Raw genomic sequence first — 18,121 nt, forward strand, 5'->3', positions numbered from 1 at the left:
ATAAATTTCTTTCAAATCCTCCTGTGGGCATGAAACTTTACAGCCCTGCCACTAGCTAAAAGCAAATTACTTCTAGTGGTCTGTGAAAATCTGTTTACTGTTGTGGGGGTACTTTGGACATAAACAAGGCAAAAAATGCCCTCCATCTCCAAATAAAAAATCAGTAAGATTATTTTTAGTGCACATGATTCTTTAGTGTATCTGGTATTGAATGTAAGTACACATCTCCTGTTGTGCTGCTCTTTGAGGAGAAAATTTAATATCTCTTGGTAAACATGAGTTAGGCAATACTCAGTTTTACTGGCTGAAAGTAAAACTTTGTTTGACAAGTGTCCAATTGTAGAGTTAGAGTAGTCAGAAGTTCCCATGCCAGCTTGTCTGACAGATCTTTGTGTTTCCTCACAGATCCAAATGTGCTCTTCCTCGTTGATTCTCTGATCTATGGAAAAGAAGACAGTGACATCCTGCTAGTGTGCCCACTAACAGATCCAAATGTTACGAATTTCACACTGAAGAAATGTGATGGCAAACGCCTCCCCATAAATATGACCTTCATTCCCAATCCCCAGAAAGGCATTGTTATAAAGAACGTACAGAGGTCGTTCAAGGGCTGCTACCAGTGCTTGGCCAGGCACAATGGAGTTGAGAAGATATCAGAGAAGATCTTCCTGAATGTGAGACCAGGTAACACAGGGTTTTTTGCCTTCTTGGAGAGACCCTGATTCCCAGGAGGTGTAGAGAAGGGCTGTGAAGCCTGGCTGCTGTCCAAAGGAAAGTGGTGAGCTTAGAAAGCTTGTTTTGGGCAAGTTGTGTCAGGGCACAGATTTATCTCGTGACATTTAGCTTGTGGCTGTGTTCAGAAGGTTTGGCCATGATGAGTTTTATTTTCTGCTCCTGGTGATTTCCAAGCATTTTTTTCATCATTATAAGAAATATGGCTTATGCTGGTAAATTCTGAGGGCAAACCAGCACCCTGAGGTTTATGCAGGCAAAATTATTTTGGTGCCTGACTCCTGTGTCTGTTGCCCACAAGTGACAGTAGCAAGAAACTGATTGATGGCATTGAAGAAGAGGGATTTGGTGAAGAGGCAGAGCTTGTGGAAGGAGAAGGTCATTGTCTTCATATTATTGAGTGAAGATGGTCACAACAGCAGCTGTGTGCACTGCTGATGATGGTGAATGCATTGTGGCTGAGCTGCTACACGCAGCTCTACACTTGGCAAACCTGTTGGTGATACCCTACACTTGACCTTCACATACCACTGTGCCCTAAGGTTGTGTGCTTGGGTTTGGGAAGGAGGAGAAGCCTGATGTCTGTCTGCAGGACTTTACAGGCCGGTTTTGTCTGGGCAGTTTGGAGCCTGCCCTCACCCTGTGTGTCATTATTGGGCTGGGTGAACACCCAGGAGGGAAGTGGAGGGAGCAGTTCAGCAAGCCTGGCTGGCTTGGCATTTCCTCAGGGGCAAGTAAATGAGTTTGTTCTCATGAATGAGATGTAGCTGAGTGTGTAGCTGTGGACACTTGGACTGGAACCAGCTCTTGCTGCAGCTGAGGCTGCTGCTGAAGGAGGGGGAGCACAGCTGGGCCAGCAGGCTGGTGTGCTCATCCCTGCTGCCTGCATCGTGCCAGGGGTTGGCAGCTGCACGTCACCTTGTGCTGGTGAAGAAGAGCTGTCCTGTGGCCTGATGAGGGCACACACTGGTGTTTACTCCATGGCAGTGTCCGTGTGACCTGCCCATTCTCCTTGGAGGTGAGGCAAGAGGTTGAGGAGTGAGTACCATCTCAAGTGTGGAGTTTGCTATCGCAAGTTTTTCTTTTCCTTATGATTTGGAAATTCGACATTGTCGCTCTCAGTATTGTAATTACTGTGCTGTAGTGTTCAGTCCTTACTGAGTTCACCAAGTAAAACTCCCACTTTCTCACTGGCTCAACATTTAAATCCATTAGAGATACTTTGGTGGGTAATGTTTTTGTAGTTATAACCATGGCACTCAGACCCTCAGATGTGAGCTTCTGGTGCAGAGAGTCTGAAGAGGCATCTGTGAAACAGGGAGCTGTGCAGGAGTACTGAGACACACAACAGCTATGGTAGCACAGGGGGTGTTTATGTACAGCCATTCTCAAAACAGTGAGGGGCTTTATGGAATTAGGGCTTTTTTGGGGATGTCCAGAGATGTTTCTGGCAGATGAGTACATAGAATGCCTTCTGGACTGGCATCCTCCTGTCACTTGGGTACTGCTGAATGCTGAGGGGGATTTTTGTGTGAGCCTTTATATCTGAAGAGAGCACACATATTTCTTTGTTCTCGTCTGTAGCTTCTTAGAGCAACATGAGAAGAACATTGTTAAAGTATGAATGGCTGAGAAGCATGGGGTTTTCCTGAGTTTTGCACAATTTACCCAGGATAACTACAAAAGTCGTGTCAGAGGCAGAAAGAGAGTCTGGAGGACCTTATCTGATACATGCTGCATTCACAGTTTGTCTTCCTGTGCAAAAGCCCTAGTGGGAAGATAACTGGAGTATAATAAAAGAGGAGAATTTGAAGAAAGGATGAAGAAAATAGAAGAACAACCCCCAAAGGGAACAGAGGAAGAGCTGAAGAGCTTTGCAGAGGCAGGAGACACACAGTCCTCAGATACATCTTGAGTGTTGACAAAAGCCATCCTGAAGCAGAGCAGGGTACAGCTGCCCCACGTCTGCATGTCGCCACCTGCTTTTTGGGTGACAAACTGCAAGCCGTCACTGTAGCAGAGGTTGTGGTGCTTTCAGGCACAGGTGTGCAGAAGTCCTTGAGCTGTACCTGTCCTTCCTAGGCTGCCCATCAGGAGCTTTTCAGGGAGCTGTCAGACTGTACTCTCTGTTGGCTGTAGTGTTTTGTAATTAAAATCTGCAGTTAGTGCTGGGCTGCTGTTCTTCAATGACTGATCCTTACGGTGTTTTCAGTTCCAGAGTGCTACTTTTTAATCACTGTCACAAAATTAATCGTCTCATTGATGGTTCAACATCATTCAGGTTTCTTCATGCAAGTTGCTATGCACTAACAAGTATTATCTAACTTTTAAGTATAATTTGAAGTGAGGTTGAAGCAGAAATGTGCTTGTTGTAAAGGAACAACTGTGTAGTATGTTAAAAAATTTGAATACATCTCAGAGCCTTGATTTTATTGGAAAGTTAATTAATGACTGTTGATTTTTATCCCCCCTGGAAGAGCTGAGACTAATGAAAAGTAATAAACTTCTAAATTGTTTTCCAGTTCACAAAACTCTTCCTGTCATCACCTTATCAAAAAGCTATGAGCTTCTCAAAGAGGGGGAAGAATTTGAAGTTACATGCATAATCACAGATGTGGATAGCAGTGTACAAGCTAGCTGGATTTCTCACAAAAGTGGGGTAAGTTCCTTTAAGTGTATCATGTGTCCCTCAGCACAGTACACAGACTCTCTGTAGTCATTCACATGCTTGTCTTGGGTACCTGATGCTGTGCTGATTTGGATTTGTTGCATTTACAAAAATTCAGTATCCCACAGACTGGTGAGAGGGCAACAACTGTTCTGTTCCCATGAGGATGGCTGGGAGGAAAAGCATCTGCATGGGCTTCTCTTTCCAAAAAGAAATTAAAGTTAGGCTCTTCAATGTGAAATTTAGGTGACCTCTGTTGAGCTTCCTAAAAATGGAAGCATGGAGTGCCTACACATCACATTGCAGTCAATGGAAGCTGCAAATATCAACACATGGACTGCAAATTACATATTCTAGTTGTTATCATTAACAGTAAAATACCTTCTAATTAGCATGGGGTTGTGTGTGACAGGAATAGTAGTAAGCATTCGCAGGAATGATTAATTCATTTAAATTACATGGTGTGCCTCACTAACTGGAAAACCTCTGGAAAATGAACCAGTGAACTGGCTTCTGTCTGCCAGTGATAGGTGATAGTTACTGACTGGCATCACCAAATTAAATTATTGAGAGGCTCAGTGCTCCAGGAGTTTGATACTGGCAGCACAACCATTTTGCAGAAAAGGGGCAGAGAGGTTCCCTTCCCTCTTAAGCCAGTGTGCCGCCAGCTCTGCCTTGAAATGAGCAGCAGACATTGGGTTGTTTTTGAGAATGCTTCTTGATCTTCTGAGTGTACCCTGAAATTTAAATTAATCAAAACCTTTGTGGAGACCTTTTAATAACTCCTACCATATACTCTCCCATGCTAATTGACTGATCTTTTACTGCTAGTTGTAGTGACCAGAATGCATAATTCTCAGCCCATGTATATGGAAGAAAAGACTCCTGTGATATTTGGATAAATCACATCTCCTCAGGCACATAACAAGCAGGAGTCCTGTTCCCTGGGGCTGGGCATGCTGTGCTTAGCTAATCCACCAGCTCTGGTAAAGCTGTTCTTGCTAAGTGCTGTTCCAGAAATCCCACCCCACAGCTCTGAACATTGAGAAGGTCTAAGTGAAAAAAGGTGGTTTGGGACATGCAGATCTGCTTTTGTTCCTGTGCAAGGCCTTCATCTGAGAATTTCATTTCTTCTCTCATTCCCCTCCCTTTCCTGTGTTACAGATTGATGGAATTGAGGCCTTCTATTCATTTTTTGTGCTTTATAACTTTTCATTTAAGGTGTAAAAGCCACAAAGTATTTTCACAATAAGTTTGACTTTTCTGTCCTTTCTGGTAAATAGCAGGAGCTGCTGTCTTTGAAATACTATCAAATTAAATTTTGTGTTGAAAGAGGACACATAAATTTCATATTTAAGTAGCTTCAGAATTACATTTTGTCTTGAATAGATGAGAGCAAAAAAAAAACCAAAATGGTTTTTGCATGTATGACTAAAGTTCCCACCACTTTGGAAAATTAGGAGTCTGGCTATTAGCAACCACATCCTTACTAAATATACTTCTCTTGTGATTATTATAAGTCAGGAGGAATCAAAATTGCATTGAGAAGCTTTAATTTGTCTAGAAGCTCTTGGAACTTCCAAGAATTGCAATAATTCAATTAGAAAATTAGTAAGTCCAAATCTGCATTTGGTTTAATCAGTGTAAATTTTATCAGTCTTTCCAATCATACCGAACGTTTTCACAGAGACTAAAGTCAGCATCTCAAAGCATTATTTATTTTTCTGTGCATATGTTTAGAATCGTGACATATTTAAGAGAATGACGCTTCCAGTTTCCTTTAAGATTAATAAATTCAGATTGCTGTGGACCAAGAATCAGAGAAGGTACCAGAGGGAGGATGCAGTGGGTCTGGATGCTGCCAGCAGGGTCTCTGCAGCATGCCTGCCATCAGGAGACACTGTGGCCTTGGAACATACAGCAACATGGTTAAAATGAAGCCCCAGGACCTTAAATTCTCTCTAGTCATTTGCTGAGAAGCTTTGCAACCATTAGAGAGTTGCTGAGCTTCAGGCACCTTTTGAGGGGTGAACCACACTTCTGAGATGCAGTGACTTGGTACAAGAGCTTCAGCTTCTGAGCATTAGGAAGGTCAGGACCCAGTGGACATTTTGCATCAAGCCCTACAGTTAGAAGTGCTGTTTGTGCAAATAAAACCTTCAGTTGGTTACTCACCCTCTCACCAGTACTCACCTTAGTACTGGAAATCTAGCCAGAATGATCTGGGTGTGACCTTGGACACAACAGCCTTGTCATCAGGTGATGGGACCATTTGAAGAAGTAGAGGTCTGGTTCTTTGGCTTGGGCTGGTCTCCTCCATTTGGCTCTCTTGGGGCAGGTGAGCACAGCCCCAAACTCACCCTACCCCCCACCCCATGTACCTCCACATTCTTGCCTCAGAAGGGAGCTCGAGGAGGAAAAAAAAATGGGGAGGGGATAGGACTTGGGAGAGGACATTATCTCCCAAAGGCAGCTGATCACACACTTGTTTTGCATGGAGAGATTCTAGTGACAGGTTTGTCGCTCTGGCTTAAAATTCCGGTTTAAAGTTATGAATATTAATGTAGCAAAGTTATAATTACTTCTATTTTTAATTTATCTAGGAAAGATGATGCATACACAGTGTTTTAGATGTTAATTGTTTTTTACCGACAGATTGTTACGAGCAAAAGCAGAAATTTGGGTGATTATGGATACGAAAGGAAATTAACATTGAACATCCGTTCAGTGGGAGTTAATGATTCTGGAGAATTCACATGCCAAGCAGAAAACTCTTTCGGAAGAACCAATGCCACAGTAACCTTGAAAGCTCTAGGTAAATACTTCTTGTAGAAATCTTAACAATTCTAAGAGCAGGAGATGAAAAGTGAGAACACTGGGGAGCCTTCCCTTCTGTCTCTCTCCTTTTCCTCAAACCTCAGCAAGTAAAGTTGGTTTTCCCTAGAGGTTATTGCTGGCTGGTACCATATGGGATGGCTCAGGAAGTTGTGGTGTGTATGACTGCTTTAACTTCTATAACCCTTTGCTTATTATTGGAAAGTGATACTAGAGCAGCCACCCAGCAGTGTTTCTGTCCCTCTGGTTTGTCTCACCCTTCCTGGTTTAATCTAAAATTTAAACCGATTTTAACAAAGCAATTAATTTACCTTCTCCTGGTACTGTCCCTATGCTTAAGTAATTTGGCAGCACAAGTGTGAAGCACATCTTCAATAGCTGCCTTCCAAGCGCAGGGAATTTCACTGAGTGTGCCAATGTTTCTTACGTAGTAGCTGTATTTGCATCTCTATTTAAAATAATGCTGTGAGCAACATCGTGGTGCACATAGACAGCATGAAATTGTTCTGGACGTCACCCCCTTATTAAACCCACTATCCATCACTTCATGTTTTAGATCATGTCCCTAAACAGTGAGCAAACTCCCTTCCTCCTCTTGTTTACTAACAGATGTGTTTAGAGTCTGCCATAGATTAACTTGGGTGACACACGGTGCCTTTTGGATTTTAAAGCTGCTGAAACCTGCTCATTTGATAAATTGAGTACAATTAAGGACATGTTGGTGTAGTTAATAAGATAATTCTGGTCTGTGTAGTTGCTACAACTGTTTCAGTTCCATTCAGGGGTGCAGTAACTGAGGGAAGTGTAGCCCTGGATTCTTTTTTTCCTTTTCAAATCCGTTTTTTCTGTTGCACAGACAGGCACTCTGGCCACACTGCTTGTTTTGCTTTCCCTGGTAACGTAAATAAAACAGAAGTGTTTGACTTGTGTGGGTCAGATCTTCAGCAGACAGGCAGAGGTTTGAGTGCTCTTAACCTTGTTGTGCCTGGTCGAGGGGGTAGGGCTCCAATGACAGGGATGTTTTCCTCTTTTTTTTTTTACAAGAGAGACTGCATTCATATGTAAAAGAGTGAAACAGTGTGAAGTATGAAAGAAGTTCTCCCTAAGGGGATCAATGTGAAAGCTTTTATTATAAGAGGAGGGAAGTTCTTCACTACAGAAATTCTTAGTACTACTACATATGCAAATGTAGCTTTAAAAAGGATTGACTTTGGAAAGTCTGGAGTTTAAAATAAGGCATGGTATTATAAAAAGTGAGAAATAAAATTTTTGTTTAGTAAAATACAAAGTTTGTATTTAATAAAAAATGCCAGAGAAAAGGTGGAATCTTTCCTTTCTAAGATAGTTTTCTCTCTCCACCCTCTCAAATTTGACTTACATAAGCTCCAACTTTTGGATACCTTTTACTTTTTTTTGTTAAACTGACTGTATTTACCTGAACTGTGCCAGCTCCCAGGGTCCTGGGAAACGGTGTATGGTGTGTACATAGAGAGAGATCTGGGATTGCAATAGGTACTGAATCACTGTGGCTTTAACATTAGCCAAAAATTCTACAAGAAATAGTGTGTATTTTTTGTAAAATGCCTGATTACTTTTTCTATCAGTTAATTTATCAAACTGTAGAAGGTACTAGAACTGCATTACAGGGACCAAGAACATTATAATAAAATTTTATTTGAAGAGAGTTGGGGCTGATTTTGAATATAGCTTACATAGGGAATCCTGTGTTTATACAGAAAATTAAAAAAAGCTCTGCAAAGAAACTGCAAACCTTCAGTTTCCAGATTTGAAATCTTTTCCTCTTTTCTAATGATGGAGACCATTTTAGAGCATACTTGCCTGCTATGAATTTACTTCATCCTTTCTTCTTCAAAGCATCTGTCAAGTGCTCTGGCAGATCCATATGCTTTCACCAAGCCCCACTGGCTCTGGTTTTCCCAAGCTCGGGTGCCCAGCTGGCCACAGCAGTTTGATTACTAGAAAGTGGGAAGAAGCAGGGATCTGAGATTGACTTTAGGTCTAAATTCAAGCTCTCAGTAAATGTGTTCCCTTGTAATTGCAATCTGCCTGTCAAACTGATAATTCCCTTATGAATTTCTGTAATTGGACTGAAAAACTTGTCTTTTTAAAGTGAATTCTCAATCTGATGAGTTTATTAATGAAATTAAAACCACTACAGCAAGGATGTTGTTAGACATGATATTTTGGAACGGAACTGCACAGTGATAAATGGTATGTGCCAAATGAAAGATTAAGTCCCAGCAACAGATGTACAGAAATGCCTTAGTTTAAGATGACTGGTATCCAGGCCTGTGGACTTAGCACATTTTTCTCTAATTACAGCTTCTAATAGCTTCATTTGTAATGTTGTTCTTAATTACACTTGACAGAGAAAGCTTTAATACTCTACTATACTGTAATAAATTATTTTAGTTTGCTTTTTCTCGTAATGTTGCTTTCACACCAGACAGTTAACAAGTCAAATTTTTGAAAAAATAGAGATACTTGAGTATAATCAAACACATGGTTGCATTTTTACAAAAGCATATAGAAAGTATTTGTCACCAGAAGATGGAATTATTTATGCAAAGGCACTCAAGGCTGCTTTAAGTCCTGTGACTCATGCTATATGTAGCTAGTAGCCTTGGTTTTGGCAGGTAAGGGTTTAAGTTCTGCTTTGCAGATAAGGGTTCCTGTTTCACAGTTGCATGTTTGATCACAAGTCGTGGAAGTGTGGTTAGAGTACTCACAGTCTTCTAAATGGCCCTGAATTTGTTTTTCTCCTCCTCTTACAACCATCAGCTAAAGGATTTGTCCATTTGTTTGCAACAATGAATACCACAATAGATATAAATGCAGGACAAAATGGAAACTTAACAGTTGAATATGAGGCATATCCAAAACCAAAGGAGGAAGTCTGGATGTACATGAACGAAACATTACAGAATTCTTCAGACCATGATGTCAAGTTCAAGACTGTGGGCAATAACAGGTAATATGCATGGCTGTAGGTGTCGATTTCACTTTGGGACAGCAGACTAGAGTCGGCTCTGGAAAGAGGAAAATGGGGATGGTGAGAAAATTGTGACTTTAAAAGATGTAGTATATGTGGCTTGCCACAGTAACTGGTGCAAAGTCTGCCGACCTACATTTGGAATAGCGTCGAGCTAACCCCACCATCTGAGGACCAGCATTCTGTTTACTCACCACTCGCCTACATTCCTGTCCAATAAGCAAAAAAGGGAATTAAGATTGGTTGTATGCAGAAACTCCCTTCACTGTCACAGCAGACTCCAGTGCTCTGGATAAAATCTTCTGCTTTTATTTCTGCTGGGCACTGTTCGCTCCTGATCCCTTGTCTTCCAAAAATCCAGTGCAGCTCCTGGAGCATGTAGCCTAGGTTGTGAACGTGGGTCTCCTCCTCAGTGAAAAGAGGAGCAGGTGGTGATGCATGCACGGTCTGAGCCTGATGCTCAGCTGCCACCCAGGCACACATCTGGGTGTTACAAGTGGCAAAACTTCTGGATGTTGGAAGTGCAGTGGCAGTCATAATGTGAGATAAGAGTCTGCACAAAATTCCCTCCTTATTTTTCATGCAGCGATTGCCTGTTCAGAGCAAGCTGTGTGTCTTAGTAATGCTTAAATTTTTTCTTTACAGTTACACAAGTGAACTTCACCTTACACGATTAAAAGGAACAGAAGGAGGCATTTACACATTTTTTGTGTCCAACTCTGATGCCAGCTCCTCTGTAACATTTAATGTCTATGTGAAAAGTAAGTAAAGTGAACAGTCTGAAATATTTCATTATCACAGTCATTGTATTTTATACAACATAATGTATGCACAAGATGTCACAGTGTGCCTCAGCATATGAGAGGCTTTCTGAAGTGAAGCACATGCTGGAAAACTAAATGTCAAGATATAAAAGTGCAGAGTACTCACACAAATCCACCTACTATCCAGCATGACCTTATATTCTAGCAAATGTATTCCAGAGATTACCAGAGAGCAGCTAGGTTGTTTATATAGGAAAAAAAAACCCTGTAGCACCTGGAAACATGATCTCAAAAATAAGTGTGTATCATAAACCTTTTACAATTTGAGGTGGAGCAGGATACACAGGGATTATAATTTGCATTTTTGGCAACCAAGTTAAGCTTTTAATTGTTCTTAATTTGTTTGAGTTTGAAAGCTTGTCAGGAGAATTACTCACATTTAGATGCCTTTTGGCATCTAAATACTTCTGTATAATAGTATAAATCACCATTGTTTTAGGGAAATCTGCATAGCTTTACAAGTGTGTGTGTTGTCATCTTTGGGACATGCTTGTTAAGAAAGAGCAATGGCCTCAGTTCCAAATAGCGTTCTTTAAGACAAAAGCTAAATTTCAAAATTAATTCAGTGAAACCTTCAGAAAACCCTGTCCTTAGTGGTGCCATCCTCTTAGAGCTTTTCATGCACAAGGCAGACAAATACTGGCTGCTGCTAAAGGCCAAGCTTAAGGAAAATTAAGCCAAGAGGTTTGAACCCAGCAGGAGGAACTGTATCGAAAGTAAGTGAATGTGCTGCAAATGCAGTTTTGTGTTGCTGCTGTGCTTTAGCAGCAATGTGTCCTTTTTTAGGCATAGTTTTATGCAGTGGACTGTCAAGACTTCCATAAATGCATCAAGTCCTTGCTGTTAATTTCTGAATTCTTCTCATTTAGCACTGAAGATCAGTGTTTGTAGCCGCTCTATTAGCAATGACATAGTTTGGGTCTAGAAGTGTCATTAGGGTCCTTTAAGAACATGGTATTTCTTCCTTCATCTGTGAATGCTGACACGTGCATTGGGTCTTCTGTTTCCTAGCTCTGATTTCTGGGGTAAGGGTACCTGTGATCTCAGATGTCCTTTGTCTCAGTGGGTGAATGTGGGTCACAGTCGTGAGGGATAATTCTGGTGTTTTAAAGATTAATGGAACAAAATGTTGAGCCAGAAGTTTAATTTCTCTGAAGGAATGGGAGAAATTGCAGGTTGCCTATAGTCTGGGCACAAGAACTGTAAAAACGCTGTCTCACAGTTTTGGCATCATCAGGTGTCAGTTCTCAATGCAGATCTCCGTGTTTCTGCTTTTGAGGCGTGTGCTACTTAATAAAAGCTGAAAATCCCTGTGGATCATGGTTAGGAAACCAGACCAGGAAGAGAATAGAGGAGAATGGACAAGGCAAGGTGGTGCATAGACACTTCCATTCTTCTAAATGGCTTGTCCATACAACCAGCAGCATTCAAGTCTATTTCCTTATTTCTTCAACTACTGGTCGTGCAAGTAGCAAGATCAGTCTTAGGATGCCATGAGGACACTTAAGCAGTCTCATAGAGCCCATGTTATCATGCACTGAGGCCCTGGGTGGATTGCAGCCATACTGAAGCAATTGGATTTGATGCATTTAACTCAAAAAGTTTCTTTTGGCATTTTGACCAAGCTCCTGTAAACATTTTGAAAAAAAAGAGACTAATAGATTGGTCTCTCTAGGGGTTGTTTTTAACAAAGATAACCCTTAGAAAAGGGGGTTTCACTGGTTTGTAAAATGCTTATCATTTAGCTGTGAAACACAAACTGCATGACAACATGCAGACTAACTGCCACAGGTGAGTCATGTATGGGTGGGTCAGATCCTGGTCTAATGGTGTGTCCTCACCTGACATTGTTGTCAGGGATTTTGCATAAATTGCTTAGATGTAGCTGGGGATGTTTACATTTATAGCTTTGGCATGTAATCAGCAGAAAATAACCCAACAGGTAAAACAAGATTCATAATCAGGAGAATGTCTTCACGTAAACAAATACTGATGCCAAAGCATTTGTTGAAAGACGTGAAAAACCCAGTGCAGAAGTATTTGCTTTGGATTTAAACATATTTAGCAATTTCATATGCTAATCTGAAACAATACTAAATTGCTTTTTAAATAGTGTAGTAATTCATAATAAATGTATAGAGGTAAGCAGCTCTAAAATTAGGAGCCAAAAAGAAAATTAGAGCTTGACAAGCAGCATGCTGTACTCAGTTACAATTAAAAAACTGTAGAAATCTCCAGAGTGGTAAGGTATGGTGTATCTAGCAATTAGTAGAGGAATCTTCCAACTAGTAACTGAATTTAGTGCAAAATAATATCTCAGCTTAATTATAGTCAACAAAACATTATCTATGCAGTTGGGGGTCCTGCTGCAAAGAGGAAACTGGTCATGGTATTATAGATCCCATGAAACCAAGCTCAGCTGTTTTCCTGTCATTGGATTATGCAGTGAGCAATGAGGAATCACTGTGATATAGTAAAAAGATTTGTTCCTATCCAGAAAATGTAGCTCCTGCAGGAAAAAAAACCTCTCTCTTTGTCTGGGATGACTGACAATACCTATTAAGTGTTACTTTTTAGACATTTACTTCATTAACAATGAAGAAAGGGAAACTGGCAATAGAAAGCAATTAAACGCAGAATTTCATTATATAGAACACTAAATTAAAATAGGAATGACCTCTTATAAGTTGTCTTTGATACATTCAGAATCAACATTAATAAAATCTGAAAAGCAATTAATAAACTTAGTGAAATTAGAAGTTTAAGACATTTAATGCCTGATTATAGGAGGCAGTATGTATATATGCTGAACAATGTAATGAAATGTGAAATATTTAAGGGGTTAAAGTCAGAATAGTTAGCAACATCTAGTCATTAGAAGTCTGTCTGATAGCAGGAGGGGTAATTAGGCAGTGCAAGTCATAAAATCTAGCACAGTAAAATTCCTTTTAAAAAGAAGATGTGTGATGACAGCTTGGCATCTGTTTACGAGAGCCAGTCCATCTTTGCTGCAGCATCCTCTGAAGTACCTACACTGGTGGTTGAGGAAGGTGCTCTGGCTGCCAGAAAGGGGTGCAGGTGCTGAGATGTGTGCATGGCCTGAGCTGGCAGAGGAGCAGCCCGTGAGGAGTGCAGTAGCAGCTGTCTCAGTCCCCCTGGGTACTGGCGTGGGGGGCTCTCTGCTGCCTCAAGTGAAATGCATCCCTTAATACCTCAGAGCCAGGGAGGCTTGGGAGCCCTCAGTGCTGGTGGGGAGAGGCTGATCATGCTAATTGCCACATCAAAGTGCTTCACCAGCACATGACAGGCAGAGCTGCTCCTCGGACAGCACTTCCCAGAGGTGCTGCAGCTCAGCTTCCTGTGGCACCAAGGCTGGACCGCTCTGCCTGCGCTGCATAGCCTGAAATCTCCTTCCACTCTTGCAGGATGAGTCCATGTGGGCTTGTGGCCATGTAGACAGGCTTTTATTGCACTAGGTTTTTACAGTGGAAAGAGCCTAACTAGTATGGGCATTTTTGTTTCCCTCAGCTTCAGATGTTACATGGAGACGAACTCTGGCACAGTGTTTGTTCCAGGGCTTGATGCACAGATGCCTCTTACATTTGACCTCTCAGTTCTCTCATTTCTTGAGTTACGTTGTGCTGTAATGTTGCTGAAAATACAGCATATACCTAAACAAATAGCACATGGGTTGTAGTTTAGCTAATTACAATTTCACAATCCAGCCATTTTGATTGGAATTTCAGAAATGTGAATTGCATTCTGTGAGCATTGAGACTGGGTTAGGTGCTGTGTGCTCTCAGAAAGTTCCTCACCAAATGAGTAATGCTGAAAATCAGTCTCAACATTTTGCAACAATGTTTGGTTCTTGGTGTTTTGCATAAAACACAACATGCGGATTTAGAAATGAAAGAACATTCGGTTCCTGTGACATGAGTCAGAAGGAGGTGGTATGTGATTGAGAATGTACGTGTGCTTTGTTGATTAATTTAATCAGGGAGTAGAATATTCACTAAAAACTAACACTGTGCAGTCTTCGTACATGGGTTTTATCTGAAATAAATGTATGGTTTCCCACTGCAGTCTATACAGCTTCACTGCTCTCTAGAATTATGAGTTCATCTTACATTTTGGTAAAGCCATATTAACTGATAATGGGCTCTTGTATCTATCAGGTGAGCAGCATCACTGCAATGCAGTCTTTCATAGTTTCTTTCATTAACTTCTGTTCAGGTGATTTTGCAAGGAAGATAAGGTTGTTAAGGGAAGTAAGGTCACTAATTCCAATTTCATCAGGAAAAAAACCTTGCTGTGTTGGTGGTACTCTTGGCTGAAACCCATGGTGAGCTAATGACTGAAGCCCAGCCGACTTCACTGGTTTTCTGCTACTCTTGAAACAGGGGCTTCTAAAACAACTGCAGCATTAACTCCTGTGCAGGATGTGAGAGAAGGCATTGGCTGGATGAATTGCTTTCTAAACTACCAGAGCAATCACAGATTCTCATTTGGAAAGCTAGTATGTTCAGCCAAGTGTTGACTTCCTCTACCTGCAGTGTTTCAGAGAATCAGGCAGGTGAGCAGTTCAGTGTCTTAGAGGGATGTGTCTCCTCTGTCGGGAGGTCTGCCCTGGTTGCCTTGCATTGTACTTCCTTTCCTGGCTGCAGTGGTAATATTGAATAGACCATTCAGACGTCAGAGGGATGTGGTTTGACAGATTTAGTAGGCTTTTAACTGGGAAGAAACTGTCCTTTTTACAGACAGGTGAAGTCATGCTGTGCAGGAATGGGAACTTTACTGTTGTTCAAGCACACACTTCTTTGGGTTGTTTAAGCTCTTAGCTTTTAGGATCTTTCATCAAATCTTAGGTTTAGGATCTTTCATCAAATCAAATCAAATAGTCAGGGGAGTTGAGGTATTCCTCTAAGGTCCAGTCCAAGCATTCAGTGTAAGAACTAATATTTTCACAGATGTTCGATTTTTGAAGGACGCCAGTTCAGACCCAGACATCCTTGAGCATAAGAAGGTCTTGCTCACCTGAGTGATTCTATGGATTATGAGACACACAGGTTGCTGGTGTGAAGAGAAAATAGCAGTGTAAATTCTGTGTTCCTCTAATGGATGACTATTGCTTTTCTTTATTGCAGCAAAACCTGAGATTCTCACTCTGGATATACTTAGCAATGGTGTTCTTCAGTGTGTAGCAGCTGGGTTTCCAGCCCCTACCATATACTGGTATTTTTGCCCAGGAACTGAGCAGAGGTAAGTTAAGTAAAAAGAGTCTCCAAAGGTTATTTTAGATGCAACACGTCCAATTGCTAATTAAAAATTAAGAACATGAAATGACTTGGTAGTAGTTACATTCAAATGTTGTATCATGATTTTCATGCTTTTTGGCGTTGCATTATTTGTAGTAGTTTGTGAGAAGGCAGGGATACATTTAATTTTTCTCCTCTGTATTCTGTCCTTGAAGGGGGAATAACCAACACTTTCTGTTGTGTAAAAGTAAAAGCCAAAGTTTCTGCTGCACGCTGCTTGGCCCCAAATGACACATGTTCTATATGCAATTTCACAGAATGGCAATCAGAGAATCACTTGCGAATATGGCTGTTATAATTTGTTTTATTGTGTAATGAAGTAATTTTTCCAGACGTAATGTAATTAGATTTCTGTTCACATGAAACATATGACAAGTAAACAAATCCAGTGTTGTTATGAGTAAAGACGGATGTTTTTAAAACCAGGTATTTGTAAGAAGATTGTAGAGTTTCACTGTGAAGTGAGTGAGCATTTGTGAAGCAAGTTTTAAGGTTTTGCTTGACTTCCACCATGGTTATAGGTGTCATACTAGCAAGTAATGGTTGTAGGTACCATACTAGCAAACAATCTCCTTCCCACCGCTGTAATCTGTTTTATTTCTAAAATAATTATTTTCTTAATGGTTTCAAATAGTACCTTTTTTATAATCTTAAATATGTGCTATGTAGTAAACATGTGACATATGAAGAAGAAGCAAGATCTTGATAGAAAAGAGCTGGCTATTTTCTGACTGCATGTAAGCTTAATGGTGTTTATGTATATCATGGACTTGTTTGGTGCTGTAACAAGATGGTGTTTGGGGAACATTTTCAGAAGTGGGTAATAGACCAAACTGCTTGACAATGGAATTGAAAATGCATGTTGAATGGTATAAAACCCACAGAGAAGTTACAGACCTGTAGGTGTGTCTAACCAAAAGCAAATGCAAAGACGTCATGGTCTCCAGTTGGGCCAGGCTAGGTGTATGTATCCATTTCTCCTACTACATACAAGACCATGAGACACTGTGAGTAGGCTGTTTCAGGGTTAAGATCCTAAGCTGAATCTCTCTGTAGACCCAGAGTTGTTCAGTTGGTCTGGCACTTCAGGTAGCAATCCACTGCAGGTCAATGTCAATATTGTTTCTCCAGGTGTTTTGATTCACCAACATTATCCCCCATGGATGTCAAAATTGGTTACACAAATTCATCAGCACCGTCATTTGAACGAGTCCTGGTTGAGAGCACCATTAATGCCAGCATGTTCAGGAGCACCGGCACTGTGTGCTGTGAGGCCTCCAGCAATGGGGACAGGAGCTCTGCTTTCTTCAACTTTGCTATTAAAGGTAATGTCCACAAAACATGGGTGGTGTTTGGCTCTTTCTGGAAAAGGATTTTAAGTGGTTTTGCTGTAAGAAAGTTGACAGTACTGTGGCTGAGCACATGATAACATACTATGTTGCGTGCTCTGCCTGTCAAAGTCTTGCTTTAATTTTTCAATGACTATTGTGGTACTTTCTTTTTATGGCACCTGTTCTGCAGTGCAGTAAGTAGGTGGGTTTCTTCTGTCTGTGCAGCACAGAGGAAAACCACCTACAGCATTACCCTGGCTTTCCCCCTCTCTCTCCCTTTTGTTTTCCTGTCACTGTGTGTTTTGACTATTTAGGCCATCACTCCTTTTTTCAAAGAAAAATTGCATTTTATTTTAGGTTTTTACAATGTCTCAGGAAAACTGCAGTCCCCAACTTGCCTGGAGCCTAAGTGTCCTGCTGCTATAAAAGAAATAACAACAACATACTGCAACAGGGCTTATGAGTTTTGTAGTGGTATTTGTAGGTTTGTGGGGGAGAAGAAAAACCCACTAGAACATAGATGATTTGAAATGTGTTTGTAAAGCTGTGCTCTTCTTTGCAAAACCAAATGTTCTGCTTCTTTCTTTTTCTGTTGCACCCAGATATAACATACAAACAAATAATGCCAGATTTGGGGCAGATGGGTTGTAGTAGAATGGTATTTCTTCACTACTTGGCACAACCTCTTCTTGTAAAGACTTTGCTGTAGTGATCATACTTAGGTGGGGGCAAAGGGGAAGAGAAGAAATTGGGACTTAAGATAAAAGCTTCTTTCTTTAATCTAACTTGACCGAGATCACGCAAACCCTTGAATTAACTGATCTTAGTGCCAAACCTCCTGAATTAATGAAGCTGAGACCCAGAAGGCATTGAACTGCATGGTTTCTGTGCCAGCTCCATCTCCCACAGCTCATTCAGGAAAGACATTATGATACACTGGAGCGCATCTGGGAAAGTCAAAACCCCAAACTGTATTTCACAAAGAAGAACCAAGGAAAGATTTCCACCTGCATCTTTTTTAATTTAGTTTTTCTTGTTCAGTATTTTTAGGAGAATTTTCTGTTTCTTTCCAGAGCAAATCCGTACACATACCCTTTTCACTCCTTTACTAACTGCATTTGGAGTTGCTGCAGGACTGATGTGCATCGTAGTCATGATCCTGGTGTACATATATTTGCAGGTAAAATCAGAAACCCCTTTGCCCAAATCAAAAAAAGTGTGTGAACTACTTGTGGAATCTTTAGTAGTAACAGCTGTTCTCCTTCTTTTCCAGAAACCCAAGTACGAAGTTCAGTGGAAAGTTGTTGAAGAAATACATGGAAACAACTATGTTTACATAGATCCAACACAGCTTCCTTATGATCACAAATGGGAATTTCCTAGGAACCGTTTGAGTTTTGGTT

At 40.9% G+C, this 18,121-nt stretch overlaps 1 protein-coding gene across 1 annotated transcript in view; it reads left to right on the forward strand.

Annotated features, from left to right (window-relative positions):
• KIT (KIT proto-oncogene, receptor tyrosine kinase) overlaps nt 1-18,121 on the forward strand; it is a 55,368-nt gene that overhangs the window by 21,627 nt on the left and 15,620 nt on the right. Inside the window, exons 3-11 of the mRNA XM_063401945.1 lie at nt 406-684; nt 3,255-3,391; nt 6,056-6,215; nt 9,038-9,227; nt 9,894-10,009; nt 15,217-15,331; nt 16,519-16,712; nt 17,792-17,898; nt 17,992-18,118. Of these exons, the coding sequence (XP_063258015.1) occupies nt 406-684; nt 3,255-3,391; nt 6,056-6,215; nt 9,038-9,227; nt 9,894-10,009; nt 15,217-15,331; nt 16,519-16,712; nt 17,792-17,898; nt 17,992-18,118 (1,425 nt within the window). The remainder of the gene's footprint in view (nt 1-405; nt 685-3,254; nt 3,392-6,055; nt 6,216-9,037; nt 9,228-9,893; nt 10,010-15,216; nt 15,332-16,518; nt 16,713-17,791; nt 17,899-17,991; nt 18,119-18,121) is intronic.

This window comes from Prinia subflava, chromosome 7 (genome assembly GCF_021018805.1).
Source record: "Prinia subflava isolate CZ2003 ecotype Zambia chromosome 7, Cam_Psub_1.2, whole genome shotgun sequence".
NCBI classification, from domain to species: Eukaryota; Metazoa; Chordata; class Aves; order Passeriformes; family Cisticolidae; genus Prinia; species Prinia subflava.